The following is a 17,955-nucleotide window of genomic DNA, read 5'->3' as shown; positions in this document are numbered from 1 at the left end:
TCTCTTCTGATGAAGTGAACTAGGTGCACGGGACTGTTTTTATTATCAGAACAGTACCTCCTCTCCCTGCCTTACGAGTATGACTGAGTAAATAAAGCACATGGGACGACAGGTAGGTCGCTACCCTCACTGCCCCCAGCCACTACCGTCCTGCTTTCCAACTTGAAATCGCACTGTTTTCATCTATCGGGTCTAAAGTCTCTAATGGCCGTGTGCACCATTCTCGATCATCTAGCCCGTTTATCAGCAATCACGGAAACATGGTCAATTCTTGACAATGATCAAGTTACAGATGCGGTGCACCGACATTTTCCCTCGATCAACTCATTACCGTCAGCTGACGGTACGCTCGCTTGAGAAGAATCATCTGAGCGCTAGGTAACCGCGTATAAAACAGCGAACGAACGCACTCTGTCAATTATCGCTTCGTTTTTGTTTGTCGCCTTGTCGGACTGTTTCAAACATCGTCACAGGTTTCAAAACAAGTTTCATGGAAGAAAAAAAGAAAAGAGCACCGAACTTCTCACAGTTCGAAGTGGGAATTCTTTTAGAACTCGTCGGCAATTCGGCATCTATATTAGAAAATAAAAGTACTGACGGAAGTTCTCTAAGAGAAAAGCAGGCTACCTGGTTGGATTTAACCTCACAATTCAACGCTGTTCCAGGTGAGTTATACGTGTTTACATAATTCCACATAATTTATACAGTGGTTATTTCATACTTTTGATAATAATTGGGAAAATTTTAGTATACGGATACCTCACTGACAATTATCTTGAAATAGGCTACTAAAAAGAGCAGATTTGTATGTATTTGTCGAATTCTCATCATCTTGCTTACGAAGAGACATTGCAGAGCATACGAAAAGGAAGTTTTTAGTGCCAATATATTTTGTGTGCATGAGATTGGAATTTTGGAGTAAGAGGGAAAGGAAAGTATCCTTGTTCTGAAATTTATCCATTTATTTTGTGTTCACAAGGTTGGAATTTTGGAGTAAGAGGGAAAGGAAGGTATCCGTGTAATTTCTCTTAATTCAAGCGTCAATAGCCTTATTGTCCAAAACGTCATGTAGGTCCTAATAGTTTGAAACTGCAAATCTATAGCTAATAAGTGATAATCTCGCATTCCACAAAATGGTCATTTAGTTTTACTATATTATTACCAGCATATAATAACTACTTTATTATTAAATTGGACAGTTAGGCCTAAATAATATTTTGTCCTCAAGTAAAGTCCCCAGAAACATATATAAAATATTAGTCTATTTTTACAAAAAAAATACATATATTTTTATTATTCATCTGCAAACTTGCAGAGACATATCACTTTTTAGCCATCGATATATTATTAGACCTCCCTGTGAAAACTGTTGGGTAGTGTAAGGAGTGATTAAATGAAATTGAAGATTAGACAGAAGTGAATAAAATAAATTTATTGCAATTTATATCAGTGTTCAATATCATAATCAAGTAGTATTATAATTTTAAAAAATTCCAGCGGTCTACATTAATACAAATGAACATGACAGTTATCTGATAAATTAAATAATTTACATCAATTGAACATAATATGTAATAGGTAAATAGCCTATTTACAGTGAGGTCAGTATTAAACTATTTTGAACTACTTTTTACTTCACAAAAACACACAAAAAAACATATTTTTTTAACAATTTTCTCTTTTTTTTTTATTAATACAGAGTTGCCGAGTTAAAATTCTGAAAAAGCTGAAATTCATGTTAAAAACAACAAAAATAAGCTGACACCATTAATTATTATTTTCATAAGATAAAATAAGTAAATACATTACCATGCATACAATAACAAACTATTCAGCATTTGAAATGTAAAACACACAACAAATACAGCCAGATTGCTATGAATTATTTTTATTATACTCTTCAGTGTGGTACATCTGACTTTATTAAAATATTTTTTGTCAAACACTTGTTCAGGGCACTTTCCAACATAGTTTAATTTGCAACATGCAATGGAAGAGAGAGTTCTGAGTTTCATTTTGTCGTTTCTATAAAAATGTGTATTGAAAACTTAAATAAACCGATTAATACAAAATAGACATTGGCACAGCAATTGTGACAAAAGCTGACAACAGATATGAACTGACAAGCTGACAAACTTTAGAAAATGCTGGTCAGTTTTAAAACCTGACACTTGGCAAAACTGTTAATAAAATACACCAAACCTAAGTTAAGCTGAGCAAACCTAAACTAAAGTGACAAGCCAGGCTTGCTGTACAGTGAGAGTATATTTCCAAAAAAAATTTCACATTCTTTTTGTAAAACAGCAATTAAATCGAGGTTTTGCAGAAAAAAAAAAGTTACGAAATCCAGTACTGACCTCGTTGTAAATAATGAATATGTAATATAATGTGGAGTTATTGGAAGCTGTGATAAGTAAAATAAAATTACACAAGTTCCTTTCTTTCTAAAATTAAATAAGCTTATGCAGGGTCCCCTACAAAGTTTGAAGTATATTGTACTTATGGTTGAAAATTATACATTAATAGAGACTGTGAATACATTTAACCCACATTTTCTATATAGCAGCATAATTATTAACATGGTTTTTACATATTTATGTTTCTTTATGTTTTAGGTGTAACAAAAAGGTCTACACAAAATCTAAAAGTATGCTATGAGAATTTAAAAAGACGTCTACGCAAAGACCTTGCAGATGAGAAAGTAGAGACATATAAGACTGGCGGAGGAAAAAAGAACATTAAAACCACAAACATTGACCCTATGTATCAGCTACTGTAATACAGGACATCACACAGAGAGTAAATGTACAGACACCAGTCGATATGGTATCGCCTAATATCTTCCAAGAAAAGGAAGTGGCACACTCCAAGACCCCAGCCAGCTCCAAGCAGTACCAATGGAATCGTCGTCGGATGCCTCAAAAACCAAAACCTTCATGTGATGCTGTAGCTGACACCTTTAAAAAAAGAATAAGTGTACTGGAAAATCAATTACGAATGATGGAGGAAGAACATCTAAAAGAAATTAGGATAAAAAACTTAAAAATTTCAGTGTTATGACAGAAACTAAAATACTGGAAAAAAAAAAAATTCTGTTAATTGAAATGCCTACCACTGTCTCTTCCCGTTTTCAACTGGGTCATTCCGTGTCATTTCAACCAATATTCTTTCAAAATGTCACCCACCATCTCAGATCATCTTCGTATTAGGTGAACATGTTTGCTTACCTGAGATGTGAACATAACCAAAATATTTGTTTTACCTGTAGCACCATTTCTTTGTTATAGCTTCATGAAAATATAAAAATTGCATATATGTCACAAACACGGTTTATAAGGTACTCCAGAAACAAAAATTGCTGCAAAAATGGAATAATTGTACTTGATTCTTGTATGTAATTGTTTGTTTGTTATTGAAGATTTTGAAATTACTATTGATATGAAATTATAATTGTTTGCTTTCTTTTACACACACGCACACACACATTATAACACTTTCCATGGATTTGGGCCAAATGGTTAATCCGTTTCAGTATCAGTTATCAGTAGTTGTTTCAATGGTCGTTCCTAATGTCTTGTTCCCCAAGGTTGGAAATTTTTCATTATTCTTGGGAGACAATGTCGTGGCATCCATTGGATGTGTTCAAACCAGTTATTTTTGTATTTAATCCAGCACTGATGTAACTTTCAGTTACTGGTAATTTAAAATTTGTTTATTAGCCTTGTGATCTAACAAAATAGCTATACTGCGCAGTTTTTCTCATGAACTTCATTTCAGCCGCTCTAATTCTTGATTTATCAGATGTTTCTAGAGTCCATATGTCACTGCCATACATTAACATTGGAAGTGCCAAATTGTTACAAATTTTACTCTAGTAGGTACTCCTTGAAAATTTTGTAGGTTAAAAAATATTATTTGAGTCCTGTTATTTTTAGGAACTTTGAGATGTAATTTTTTTCATTCTCATGAGACAGTAAACATCCTAAATAGTTAAATGACTTTGTTTGCTCAGTGATTTTATTATTAGTAACTATTTCACTTCTTACTGGTTCTTGGCCTATGAATGTCATCATTTTTGTTTTTTATGGTAGAAATTGCCATTTCATAAGCTTGTATAACTTTATTCAGTTTATGCGCTGCTATTTGTAAAATATATATATATATGTGTGTGTGTGTGTGTGTGTGTGTGTGTGTGTGCGCGCGTATTTTAACTGTATATACTTACAGCCTTAGACACAAAAAATGACAGATCTCCTGTAGTGTGAATTTGTCTAAGTCCATTTTGGACAGCACTTGGTTTACACGACTAGGGAAAGGATATTTATTTTGCACTTAATTTATTATTTGAATATATCTTCCTTATAACACATATATCTTCATAACACCTATAAACAGACAAATAAAAGCAACTAACAAAACAAAGAAGAAAAAGAGCGGAGTCATGCATAAGAAATTTCTTCATGTGTTAACCTAAGCTCTCATTGAATCAATTGAAGTCTTCCGAAGGGGACTTTGTATGGCGGCCCATCATTTTTTGTGTCTAAGGTTGTACATGATACATCATAATAAAGTCTAAATGTGGAGCAACATAGCTTTTAGAACCACTACATATCTGATACAAACAAAAATAGACATTTATAATTGTACCCCGGGTCCAAGTTTAGTAATATAATTTTCACACAAATGTTTGACATTTTATTTCCTTAATATTCCTGTCATTTGGAATTAATGGGTTCATTTGTTATGTTCTTCCTGTTGCTGTGTGCATACTGCCTTCACACAGTGTAATGCTCAAAAGCAACCTCACAGGTATCACTTTGAGACCTATAATATGATAATGCTGGGCCATGTGGACGCATACATTTAACAGTTATATCCCTTTCATCAGTATTTACTGCTTCTGCAAATCTTTTGCACCAGTATGAATCATATACACAAGCCACGTTGGAGTTTGCACTCCAACTGTAATTATTGCACTTCCATTGTGAGCTGATGCTGTAATGTTCATCAGCACTAACCTTTTCGCACCAATTTCATTTATTGACAAGGACACAAATTGATGTAGACTGTGAGTACCAGAAATTATAAAAGCTTGCTGAAATCGTTTATTCAGTTGGACACGAGTTCATGATGTCTTTTATGGTACAAAGAAAAATTTCAATTTCTTTAAGTGTTTCCCTACAGAAATTGTAGATCAGACGTACTCATGGTGGGCACATCGCCCAGTGCAGAAGATGGGCGGGTGCTGGAAACTTCTGTACATGCAAACAGACAGTGTCGCGCACTCAGACCTATTGTAACCTAGCAGTAAGGTTGCTTGCGGTTTGTATCATGGATAGACCTATTGATACAATATTTATTTAACCTGGTAGAGAGAGATAAGGCCGTAGCCTTCTCTTTCCCTCTACCAGGGGATTACAACTACAATATCAAAAATATAATTTAATATTAAATTTACAATTACAATAAAATCAAAGTACTAAACATTACTTGTATGATAAAGACTGGACAATTTATTATAGAAGTTAAGACCAAAGAAAGAATTAGTTACTGATGTACAAATTAAACATAGCATAATTAAATAGGGATGAAATTACTGAAGATCGAAGTATTTTATGCTACAGTAAGGAAGCTATTTACAAAGAGAACAGAAAAGTACCAGCACTACATTTAAAGTGACTCTTTTTGTTCAAACTGACAAACTTGCCAAACACTTACTATGTGGGCACTCTGTTATAGGGACAGAATATAACATTGAGCCACATTACAACATCAGGCATGCTCAAACATATGATACTATGCAAATCATGCAAATCTGGCTTTCAGGTAGTAGCTCCCTGTAAAGCAGGTTTGAATAATCTCAAGGAAAAATTGTTCTGGGGCCGGGTATCGATCCCGGGACCCTTCGCTTAGCACGCGAATGCTCTACTGTTCGAGATGAGCGTATGCAAGTAATATAAAATTTAAAAAGACTGTCATCAGTGAAGTAAGTTATAGGGAAGTAAAGCATTATTCCAGACATTTCCCTGGTTACTGAAAAAAAAAACGGAAAAAAATATAAACAAGAAAATGCTTAAAGCAAAATCATAATGATAACATTTAGTTGTGCACATAATGTAAATATATTATAAATACAACACTCTAATTTGAAAAAAAGATATTGAAATAAAGTGATAAAATATTGTCAGTTCCACTAGGACAGTTGTTTTTAATCTTTTTTTGGAAAAAGAGGCCCCTTTGAAAATATGGTGAAAGCTATGGACCCCCTTTCTAGAAAAATATAAAAAAAGGACTAACATTTTCAGATACGCTTCTCCTTTTTTACTGCTGCTTTTTAGTTCTGTACTGGTCAATAGGAGCTGGATATTTTTGTGTATTTTACATACACACGGAATTGTGTTCCTGGTGATCCTGCTGACACAGTGTTTTGGTCTTAATAAATTGGCAAAATGTTGAAAAACAAACTATTGTGGAAGAGGGTTTTGCTTTAAAAGTAGAGTATAGTTCTTGCAGATTGCAAAGTATAAGGCATTTCTGTTCATGTACATTTTTTTAAATGCTTTGTCTCTGATGCCTGACAATATTCTGGTAAATTCAGATTATTATAAAAGCCAGTTACCATTTTCACGGTTTCATCTGCTAGCTTCTTTCCTCTTTTTATGTTTCAAAGATAAAGTCTCCCTTTCTCTTTCACAAGTTTTCTTCATTGCTTCACTCTCTTTCTTTTTTGACCAAATTTAAGAAACTAGTGTTAGTAACTAAATTTTTCCCTGCTAGTTACAGTTTGAATTTTTTGCATTATTAGGTCTAAAAGTATATCAAAATCTTCTGTCTTTTGCTTTATTTCAGTTCTAAGTGTTTCCTCTTCAGGTAGTGAAGCCGAATCAGGGTAAAGGATTCTCCCCCCCCCCCCCCGTATAAAATTTACCTAGTTTTGCTTTGAGAGAAGTTGATGCAAGTTCTATTTTATATTTGGCTACAGATGCCGTTCTGTGTTGTGGGATGCCATGGATGTTGAGACACCCAAACTAACAAGGCTTTCATTTATACCCTCTTTAAAGAAAATTTCCATAACAGTTTGACTACAAGATCATCCAAAGGACTGGACTGTTTGCTTCCTCAGAAACTTCTATTATTTTTTTTATCATTTTTCCTGCATATATATATATATATATATATATATATATATATATTGAATAAGCAGTCGCGGACAGCCGATGAGGGGTGGTCCTCAGCTTGGGGGTTGGGCGAAGAGCTAACAACCCATCACCATAAAAAAACAGCTTGATACGAATCCTTCAAAGTGGGATATGATGATAGAGAATGGATTAATTTTGCTCAGGATAGGGACCAATGGCGGGCTTATGTGAGGGCGGCAATGAAGCTCCGGGTTCCTTAAAAGCCAGTAAGTAAGTAAGTATCATTTTTCCTGCAATTTGGACACATCTTTATGCCAAGTGCAGCATTATGTCCTTTCCTCTGTAATTTCCTGGCATTAACAAGGTAGGCTATATCTCTTTCAAACCAGATATGTTTTTTTGTGTGTTTTAAACAAATTACACTTGCTCACTATGAGTGAAAACCTCCAGAGATAATTATTTGTTCTTATGGTAATCACAGCATGTTGCCTTTGTTACAAGACTTGATATTGCTATATCTTCTCTCCATAACAGAAATTCTCCTCTTCTTTTGTTTGTTTATTTGTCATTAACAGACCCTTGACAGGTATCAGTATTTGAACAAAAGGCAGCATATGCATTGACTTTATGACAAGGTTTTACAGATAACACTCCATTACAATCACACAGAAATCAACGCAGCCTTATTTTATATGAAAGACTGAAAAGAATACCTAACGTAGACTACTGGAGAACCTTCTCAGATACTCGTACAAGCTTAGAGATCCAACAAGGTTTCATACAGAAAGTTAAATATCTAAAAAAAACCCCCAATATAGCCTACCATTAGACAAATATAGTATGGAAAGGTTACAACTTCCATCTTATCCTGTCAATAGATTAAAAATCCAAATTACAATATAACACTATCAACACAAGATTCCAGAAACTGAATGGGTACACATCTACACCGATGGTTCTAAAATCAGCAATAACTTTAATAATACGACTGGTGCTGGAATATATAATAAATTATTTTGCTTTTATATATTTCTAGGTCAAAATTCAACTCACTTTGATGAGAACTTGAGGCAGTCAATTCTACATAAAAACAACTTTTCTATCACAGTAACCTCTTTAATAAAGCTGTTATATTTAGCGATTCTAAATCAGTTATACAAGCCATTAATGCAAACACCTATGCAACAAAAAGAATTACTGAAATTCACCAAAGTATCAAACACTAAGTTATCTCTTCACAATAAATAGTTTTGCAATGGATTCCTTCACACTGTGGAATTCTTGTTAATGAGATAGCAGATTTCTTAACAAAAATTAAAAAAAGGCACAATGATCCAACAAATTAAAAATTCATGTTTATCATTTCAATTTTCCAAAGTAATAATTAAGAAAATCATCCAACAAGAAATACACAAAAAATTAGTAGGCCTACATGAGAGTATAAATAAGCAATGGAATATTTTATTAAACAATAACAATTTAATTCCAGAATGCCCATGAATGAAAGCTGTCGTCGCACTTTTTCAATTATATATGTGATATGATTGTTTGGCTGCTTATCTATATAAAATAAATATTTTTCATACTCCTAATTATTTATTTTGTAAAGAAGAAAATACTATAATGGATATGACACACCTCAAGAATTGTACAAATTTAACAGTACACATCTGTCATAATACTGGGAAGCAAGAATGCAAATGGAAGAACTCCAATACACAGAGCATTAGCAACCAAACAACATTGACTTTTGAGACTGTTATAGTATTAAAGATTATACCTGTACAATAAAAAAAGTAATAAGCCAACAGCAAGTTTACACTATCTAAAATACTCGTAGGCCTATATCAATATTCCATATATAGCTTAAGTGAACTACCCAAACTTTTCAGAAATATAATGCAAAGCAGAGTTTGAAAATTATAATTTTACATATGCTTTATATGGCTTAATTTCTAGATTTTATCAAAGTATTTTTTTTTTCTCGAGAACCTCTCATTTCTAAAAAAAACAATTTTCTTCCCTAGTAAAGACTGGTGCACACTTAAAAAAAATCTACAATTCTGAATATACAGCAAATTGTTCTTTATAATATTATACATATCTAAATTTTTGAAGTAATTTGACACTTAGGTAACTAAATTACCAGTATACTGATAGCAAGAAGCCATATTGCGAAATTCTCCAATGTATATTGAATAAAATAAAGGAAGAATCGAGGCTCTGGCGTTCATTCTTTACTTTTTATATCTACATTTGTTCCACTCTGCACTCATCAATATCAGTTACTGAGTGAGAACACATGAACTTCAACGGGATGTAACTCACTCATGCAACAACGGAATAATCTAAATTCTGCCAGATTTCTGTACTGGTACACATAAAACTCATGACCAAATATCATAACAATCGCTATCGGTGGGTGACATGTTTTAGTTGCACTGACACAGAATGACTCTAGCGCTTTGTCTAAAAAATAAGTGTTTCAGAAATTGCTAAATATAAAGTTAAAATTAATGTTCATAATTAAAAGCAAAAATTAAATTTCAATGTTATTACATTGATGCTACTGACTGACTTACCTTATTGAAAATGTTGGTTAATTATAGCTTGACGAAATGCTCTCCCAGGCACAGCATCATTGCGCTGCATCAACTCTCCTTGGGGAACAGGTTCATCATCATCAATGTCAGGGCCTCTTAAACCTCGTAACTCCTCTAGTAGTCGCACCATCTGTGGATCTTCAGGCGGTTCTTCATTGCTGGTGCTTCTGGCAATGTTATGCAGTACTGCAGTAGCAGTTATTACAGTCATGGCTTTCTGCAGACCACATCTCAAACCCACTGACAGTATTGGAAACCTTCTTTTCCATATACCATACTGCCTTTCTACAGTGTTCCTTGTTTTGATGTGTGCTCTATTATATCGCTGTTCGGCTGGAGTTAGTGGATTTAATAGTGGAGTTAATAAATATGGTTTGCAGGCATAACCTCCATCTCCTAATAAATACCCATGCGGTATTTCACCATTTTCAAATTGTGCTCTACGAGCACAGTTACGAAATATGGTGCTATCATGCACAGATCCTGCCCATCTTGCCACAATATCCCTTATCAATAGATTGTGATCACTGATTGTCTGACAATTCAAAGAGAAATAACCTTTCCTATTACGGAAGTGTTCTGCGTTGTCTCCCCCAGGAGATTGAATTCTAATATGTGTACAATCTATTGTTCCTATCACACCCGGAAATCCATCTATTTGATGAAATCCATCCATTACATTTTGTAAATCGGCCCTTGCTGGAAAAACAATGAAGCGTGGAAAGAACGATGCAATGATTTCCGACACTTCACTGGTGTTACGCTGCACTGTTGTTCGATGTATATTAGCAGTGTCCCCGATAACAATATTAAAAGCACCTGTGGCATACGATCGTAAAGTTGCCAAAACTCTGTTCATAGGAGAAACGGGATTATTTCTGTTGGTAGGGAACTCTAACCTATCGTTCATTTGGTCCACTAACCACCACACTGTTTCTTTACTCAGTCGAAATCTCTCTTCAAATTTTCTGTCTCCCAGATCTTCGAAAGGATCTCCTCTTTCTACAATAACACCAATTCTATTATTTCCGCAGTGATTTGCGTGTTCAAGATACATCATTTCATCTTCGATTCCATCAAGTACGTCAAATCGTGCCGCCATTTTGGTTTTCTCGACTTGACCATGTTCAATTCAAGATAATCAGTCCCACACCCGTGATCAAATTTGATCATCATCAACTCGCTTGTTTAACTTTGATCGAGATTGATACTCCGCAAATTGGCGTTGAAGACGGTCAAGTGCCGACTTAACTTTGGTCAAATTTTGATCGAGAATGGTGCACACGGGCATAAGCCTGGTCATAACTCATAACCAAACTGCGGCCTAGCGTTACCAAATCACGAGACTGAAGTTCGAAACTCTCAGTATACATGACGTCATGACTCAAGGGTTGGGATTGTACTGTGAGAGTACAGTTGGTTTCGTAAGAAATTACATTAGCGCCTTTCTAATTCTGCTAGGGGTGTATCTTGCAATCACTACACCTACTTGAAATCCTACGAGTAAACAAGTTATTATTGTCAATACAGCACTACCATTTGATTAAACAAAAACCTAATGACAATTATCGAACTCAAAATCGCGATATTTCCAACTTTACGTAAATGGATGAATTATTTTTCTTCACTCCTACACCGAGTAATGTGATTTGTTTGTATTTTACGTCAATACGATCGAACTTCAGTCGTAGAAAGGTGTAGCAAACGGTTTCCTCTCCTCAACCGTTAATCCAAAGGTATAGCCAGGTTAATATTAGAAATGTTAGTAAAAATACAATGATGTCCCTGCATAAACTATACTTAGAATAACAAGCAGAACACAATACTGAAGATTTAATGTATTTCAAGGCATATAATTTTTTTTCAATATTTTTATAAATTTTCATTGTATCTATGTGATGAAACCTGATTTGGAATGTACAACGAATACCTTGTGCAAATTTTCAAATGAAAATGATTTCCTACTGTCCGCTAACAAACCTTCACTGATGTCAAACGAATTAATAATAGCTATTTTTACAACCTCGAAATTGTCGCAATAATAAAAGCAACCATCGATCCTGGTCCCCCATTTTGTCAGAGAAATAGACGGTTGCATTCAATAAGATTCAATTACACAAAGAGAATCGAAGTCTGAAGCTGCTGGTCAGTTACAATATTTCATTGTTATAGCTACGGTAACAAAAGAAAATCACTCCAGGCCCTTCTTTCGCCGTGTGTCGCACACACCCTCCTCTTTAAAATGTTTGACAACAAATTGGTTTTTTCCTAATTTGACATCCAGTTGTTTCAAGTGAGACGCCTAGCCACCCCTATTTGTACCTGTGTGAAAACAATAGACATATATTTGTCATAACTCGTGACAGTTTAGTATCGGTTCCATTTTGCACATTCCACAGAATAAGGTGGGAAGAAAATATTAAAATTTTTCCAGAGGAAAATAAAAGAACATACAGTACTTCTAGGGAATTCAAAGAACAAAGGAAACCAACTTTTGATATACAGTCAAACCACGATAATACAAGCCCGTTTGTTAAGTTATCTCGCATTATACACTCTTTTCGTCCGGTCCGTTCACATCCCTATATAAGACCATGTAAAATCCATCGCTTAATATGCTCATCATCCATTTAATACAATCTTTCATCTGCTGAAAATATAAAAAAAAATATCTTACTTTGAAGGATACTGAGAAAATTTTCTTGAACTTCGACATTTACCGCTAGCGCCCTCATATTCAAGAATTTGTAGGAGTCTTTGTTTAGTGAATACAATAGGATGGAATGCGACTCTTGAGTACCTGCAAGACTACTGCATTCAGAGCCTGTCCTCGCTGGCAGTTTTGGATCGCATTGTCAGTGAGGACTTGACGAAGAGGATGTGGAAGCGGTAGACATTCCAATTTCTTCTCGCAATGAAGCCCCAAATGACTGTCGCAGCTAGTTTTGACAATGCCCGAATTCTCAGGTCCTTATTCTTGTAATAATTACTGTCAAACATATTCCACAAACAACTTTCCAATTCATAAGCTTCAATAAATCTTTTCATCTCTTCCCACTCCTTTGTTTCCATAAATTGTAATTATAATTGCAATTGCATTCAACTCTCAAACGGAGTTGTGGGGTCTCTTTCGATACCAGGCAAATTGTATACCCCTGACATTCTTTAACCATTGCTTTCTTTCTCTAAATCTTTTGTGTACCTTTTTCTTTTGTCAAGCTTAATCCATTAGCTGTGTCACTGACCAGCAAGTACCGTTATCTTTTTCCAGTAATAGAGAGCCCAGTGGGTTGTTACGACGCTTGTGTGTAGTTTAACGGTACGCTATGGATTCTCAACAAGTGCAAGACAAGTTAAAATGCGGAGACTATGTTTTGGTTAATGAAAATAGGAATGGATCTGAAACCTGGAAAAAATTCTCTTGTGTAAAAAAAAAAAAAAAAAAAACAAAACAGTAAAACCAGAGGGGTCTGCGAAACGCAATACGTATGGAAAGATTTTAAAAGTGAAAACAGGTACCTCAGGCATGTTGCGTCATATATTACGTAAAGTGGAAAGAAATGTTCAAGATGGATAAAAAATTTTGAAAACTGGTAACGATTTTTTAGTGGAAAGATGTGTGGAAATGTGCGTGAAAGACTTGAGATCATTTTCTACTGTGGAAGGGGAAGGATTCTTAACGTTAGGACAGGCCCCATTGGATATATTTTTTTCTCCTTGAAAACAGCATTTATTTAGACCTATTTCAATAATTAAAGTTTTAAGAGAAATAAACTCTGCAATTAACAATAAAATAAGTTTAACTTTTATATTTATTGAATCCAGTACTGACTGTAAGGTTGAATGATCGTCCACCTCTGCTTCGGCATGTGGACGTGAGGCCAGCAGCCGGCTGGTCCGTCTTGGCCCTTCATGGGCTGTAGCACCATGAATTTAATTTATTTGACTTTACTTTTACTAGTACTAACTATGAAAGCTAACTACACGTGAACCAAAACAGAAGAGGCATGATAAGAGCCTGCCATCCTAGGAGCAAGCTCACGTTGAGCCCGACTTACATACAAAACAACACACAAACTTGCTTCTACTGTTGGGTTAAGGGGAGAGGATGGTATTTTTTAAAACGTTTTTCCTATTTGGTGTAAAATATTAATTTTTTTATGTAGAGAGCTCATAGCTGTTGCAACTCAACCAAATATAAATATTTTGAAAAAAAAAAAAATATATATATATATATATATATATATATATATATATATATATATATATATATTTGGTGGCTCAATTTGAAAAAAATATACCCAATGCAGAATTGCACTAAAACCGATATATCTAAACCGTCTTTAAAGATATATTCAAACATTTTTTTGCAATGTATTTGCAAAAGCATGTCTACAATCTGTCTGTAACAGAATTTTAATATTAGTCCCTACGTTTGTAAAATAAACAATTAAAATTTAATAACACTTTTCTGATTTCCTTTCTTGCAAAGAAACGGACGTATTTTTTAAATGAAATCAATTAACAAAATTCTGTTACAGACAAAAGTTTCCTAATAGTCTAAAGAATGTGTGTTCTAAATTTCATGCATGTATCTTTAATAGTTCAGAAATTGTATCCATTTTTTCTAGCAACGTAGCAAAAAAATGAAGTTCCTGGAAACCGATAAAAGGGGGCATGTGATTAAAAAATCCATAGCGCAGGAAGTTTAAAAATGACTTCTCAACATCCGATATGGGCAAAAATACCCACGAAATGTTATGCAATCCATTTCACACATATCAAAGAGTATTTTAAAGAAACATTTTTTTTTTAATTTAATTTACCAGAAACAACAATAAAAGTGGGCAAGTGATTTAAAAATCCATAACGCAGGACGTTTAAAAATGGCGACTCAACATTCGATAAGGGCACAAATACCCACAAAATATTATGCTATGCATTCCACACATATCACAGAGTAATTTAAAGAAATTGTTTTTGAAAATTTACTCATTTTTCACCACAAAATACCATCCTGTCCCCTTGCCTGTTCACCAGTCCCAGCAGGTCAGGCAGGCTGAATGTTGCCGCATGCACAGCTCTAGTGGGCTTACGCATTTCGCAACGGGAGAGATGTTCATCACAAACCTGGAGCTGGAAGACCGCAATCGGCAAATGATGATGTGCATGTGAGCACTGCTGGAGCACCTATGAAATGTCAGAAGGAAGTGGAATTGGGAGAGGAGTACAACGAAGATGCACTTTATCAACTACTCTGTTCAACATCTATTTGAATGATTTAGTGAAGAACGGTTTTCAAAACATGGGAGGAGTGATAGTAAGAGGCAGAAGAATAAAGTGTATAAGATTTGCTGCTGATATGGCGTTGTTAGCTGAAAAGGAGATGATACAAAGGGATATGCGACTGGAGCTAAATGACAGCTGTGAGCAATACGGGATGAAGATAAATGTAAATAAGACGAAGATCATGTCATAGGAAGAAAAATAAAGAAGATAAACTTGTGAATTCTAAATGAGACAGCACTGCAAGTGGACAGCATCAAATATATCCCTTGTTTGATGTTGAAAATAATAACACGTCATAATAAAAATAAGTTTGTTTTCTGGGAAGCAATGTTTTCTTCTTTTCATAATGGGTTTTCTGATTTTCATCACATAAAACAAAGAAAAAAAATTGAGAAACTTTCGGTGGCCCGTTCCCCCCCCCCCCCCCGGAGAGTGTAGTTGTTCATTATTGTAGGAAAATGACTTTCAGATTTCACTTGTTTGTGTTTTTTATGCAGTGTGTACTAATAAAAAGAATCCATGTAGTCTTCTTTTCATTAAATTTTTAATATTTCTGTGCTAGATTATGTTTCTACCCTCAAATTAGAAACTCAATGTATGCTATTGATTAACGAATAATTACACCTCTAGCTATAGTCCATTCGTGCTTTCAATCATGACTACTTATATGATTGGACCATAATTGGGCAACTCAGAATACAACTATATACCAATGCTTATTATTTCTTTAACACTTGTAATTAAATAATTTGAAACACGTGTATCAGTAGTCTACTTATTTAATACACACTTACAAGAGTCCGAAGCCAAAATTTCACTTAATCTGGAACAATAGTAATGAATATACAAAGAAAAATGTGGACTATAGTTAGAGGATACTACGGTACTTGTAAAATGTAGAACACTATTCGTAACTTTAATTTCACTGTGTTTACGATGATTAAATTGCTTAATTTTACCGCCCTTAACACTTCAGAGCGTATCAAACATTGAATGTGGTCCTCCTGTCCACAAAAAAAAAAAAAAAAAAAAAAATGCTCCTTAGAAAGAGACATATTTGTTGCGTTAAAGGATACCTATCCTCGTACGAAACGATACTGAGAATACGATCAATACAGCATGTCAATCATCCCGTAGGGAGGGGATAGTTTTCAAGATTCGAACCGAGTGCGACGTCTGGCCATACCTGTGTAGTCTCAAGTTTCGTTCGCGGAGAATACGATTGGACATATTCTCATTCTGCGCATGCGTGAACTCTGCCGTCTGCTAACTCACTGATTTGCTGTATGTCCTGTGTGGGTTGTATGCAATGGTAGTATAATATTCTTAAATTGTATTTCCGTGTATTTTGTAAGTGCTTGCCGTGAGCTCTATACCGAACTGGGAACACCACTGCAATGCTCGTTCTGTCTGAAAGCGTGATAATTTGTTTAAGTAATTCTGACCAGGTAATATATTCATTCTCCGAGGTGTAATTAAGTAAAGTTTGTCCTGTGAAACTGCCGTTAACTGAGGGAGTAAGAACTTGCAGTCTTGCGACATTTTATAAATGCACGAACACTAAATCGCGTTAGAAATACTCACACAGCTAAATTAAATTTAAAACTAAACCCAAAATAATGCTACCTCCATCAAAACAAAATAACTACGAAAAGAATAGCCATGACAGAACACCAATAATTGGTGTACCACAGTAACGATGATTCAATTCTTCCGAACAAAACAGCCGCCTACCACATAACGTGCAAAAGTCGCGACTTGTCAGGATGGACTCTGGGTGGCTGTTTCAGCGGTTGCCATGGTGACGACTTGAAGCTGTTGCAGTAGTCCTATACTATATGTACAAAAACCTGGTTTCTATTCACAAAAACTTGAGGTTTAAAATGGGGTTCGAAACACTTCTCTGTACCAACGAAAGTTTTTATGAACACTGTCCTACTTTCCTACGGATCGCATGAAGCTTTATTAAGGGTAACTATCTCGTAACAAACACTGGAGCATGGAATCTAAATATTTACACTTCATAATTTGTATAAAATACTAACCAAAAGATAAAATTTAAATATTTAAATAGGCCATCCCCTTTTGTAAATGAATAATGAATAAACAGTTCAATAGCTAATTGATAGCTGTGAGCAGTATGAGATGCATACAAATGCAAACAAGACGAAGACCATGGTCGTAGGAATAAAAATAAAGAAGGTATACCTGCGAATTCTAAATGAGGCAGTAGAGCAAATGGATAACTTCAAATAATTGGGGTGTACTACGAGAGAGAAGCTGTGTTGGAAAGAGTGGGTGAAGAAAGAATGTGCTGAAACTGATCAGGAAGAGGAAAAGGAATTGGATGTGTCATTGGCTGAGAAGAAACTGCCTACTAAATGATTCACTGAAAGGAATGGTGAAGAGGAAAAGAGTTCGGAGCAGAAGAAGATATCAGATGATAGACGATGTTAAGATATAGATCATATTATGAGGAGATAAAGAGGAAGGCAGAAAACAGGAAGGATTGGAGATAGCTGGGTTTTCAGTGAAAGACCTGCCCTTGAGCAGAACACTGAATGAATGAAAGAGTTCAATTTGAAATAGATCTTGCATTGCGAGGAATGACGCTTAGTTCGGTTAAACGAAGTACTTCACTAAGACATCGTTAAACTTGGAGGTACCCTGGGATGTCGAATAACTCTTGTATATTTTACAACTGGAATGTTAACTTCATACACGAGTAGTAGGCCAATACCACAAAAATTATAATAAACTCGTTTGAATTAATGGTATCTTTTAAAAATAGAACAAGATGAAAACGAGTACAAAATACAGGCCTAATGTTATTATGGCTCCTCTATTTTCGTGATCCAAAAAGATTCCATCACAATCTATCTGAGGAAGCCAAACTGGAACAAACAGACCAATTAACTAGTATT

General features: G+C 34.8%; 1 protein-coding gene and 1 long non-coding RNA gene across 2 annotated transcripts; one reads left to right on the top strand and one right to left on the bottom strand.

The window, feature by feature from the left end:
- Positions 1–206: 206 nt before the first annotated feature.
- On the top strand, positions 207–2,718 carry LOC138710169 (uncharacterized). The gene is made up of 2 exons (XR_011335131.1): positions 207–665; positions 2,616–2,718. It is a non-coding gene; the product is annotated as an uncharacterized lncRNA (long non-coding RNA).
- On the bottom strand, positions 1,418–11,030 carry LOC138710168 (putative nuclease HARBI1). The gene is made up of 2 exons (XM_069840804.1): positions 9,722–11,030; positions 1,418–2,957 (listed from the first exon to the last, which is right to left on the bottom strand). Exon 1 carries the CDS (start codon positions 10,842–10,844, stop codon positions 9,723–9,725), a length of 1,122 nt encoding a protein of 373 aa, XP_069696905.1. The 5' UTR covers positions 10,845–11,030; the 3' UTR covers positions 1,418–2,957; position 9,722.
- Positions 11,031–17,955: the final 6,925 nt, after the last annotated feature.

Source organism: Periplaneta americana, chromosome 12 (assembly GCF_040183065.1).
Source record: "Periplaneta americana isolate PAMFEO1 chromosome 12, P.americana_PAMFEO1_priV1, whole genome shotgun sequence".
Lineage (NCBI taxonomy): Eukaryota > Metazoa > Arthropoda > Insecta > Blattodea > Blattidae > Periplaneta > Periplaneta americana.
The sequence above is the reverse complement of the archived record's forward strand: the minus strand, read 5'-3'. Positions and strand labels throughout refer to the sequence as shown.

Excerpts from the sequence above, each read along its gene's own strand:
- LOC138710168 (XM_069840804.1), bottom strand. The coding sequence starts at position 10,844 with ATGGCGGCACGATTTGACGTACTTGATGGAATCGAAGATGAAATGATG.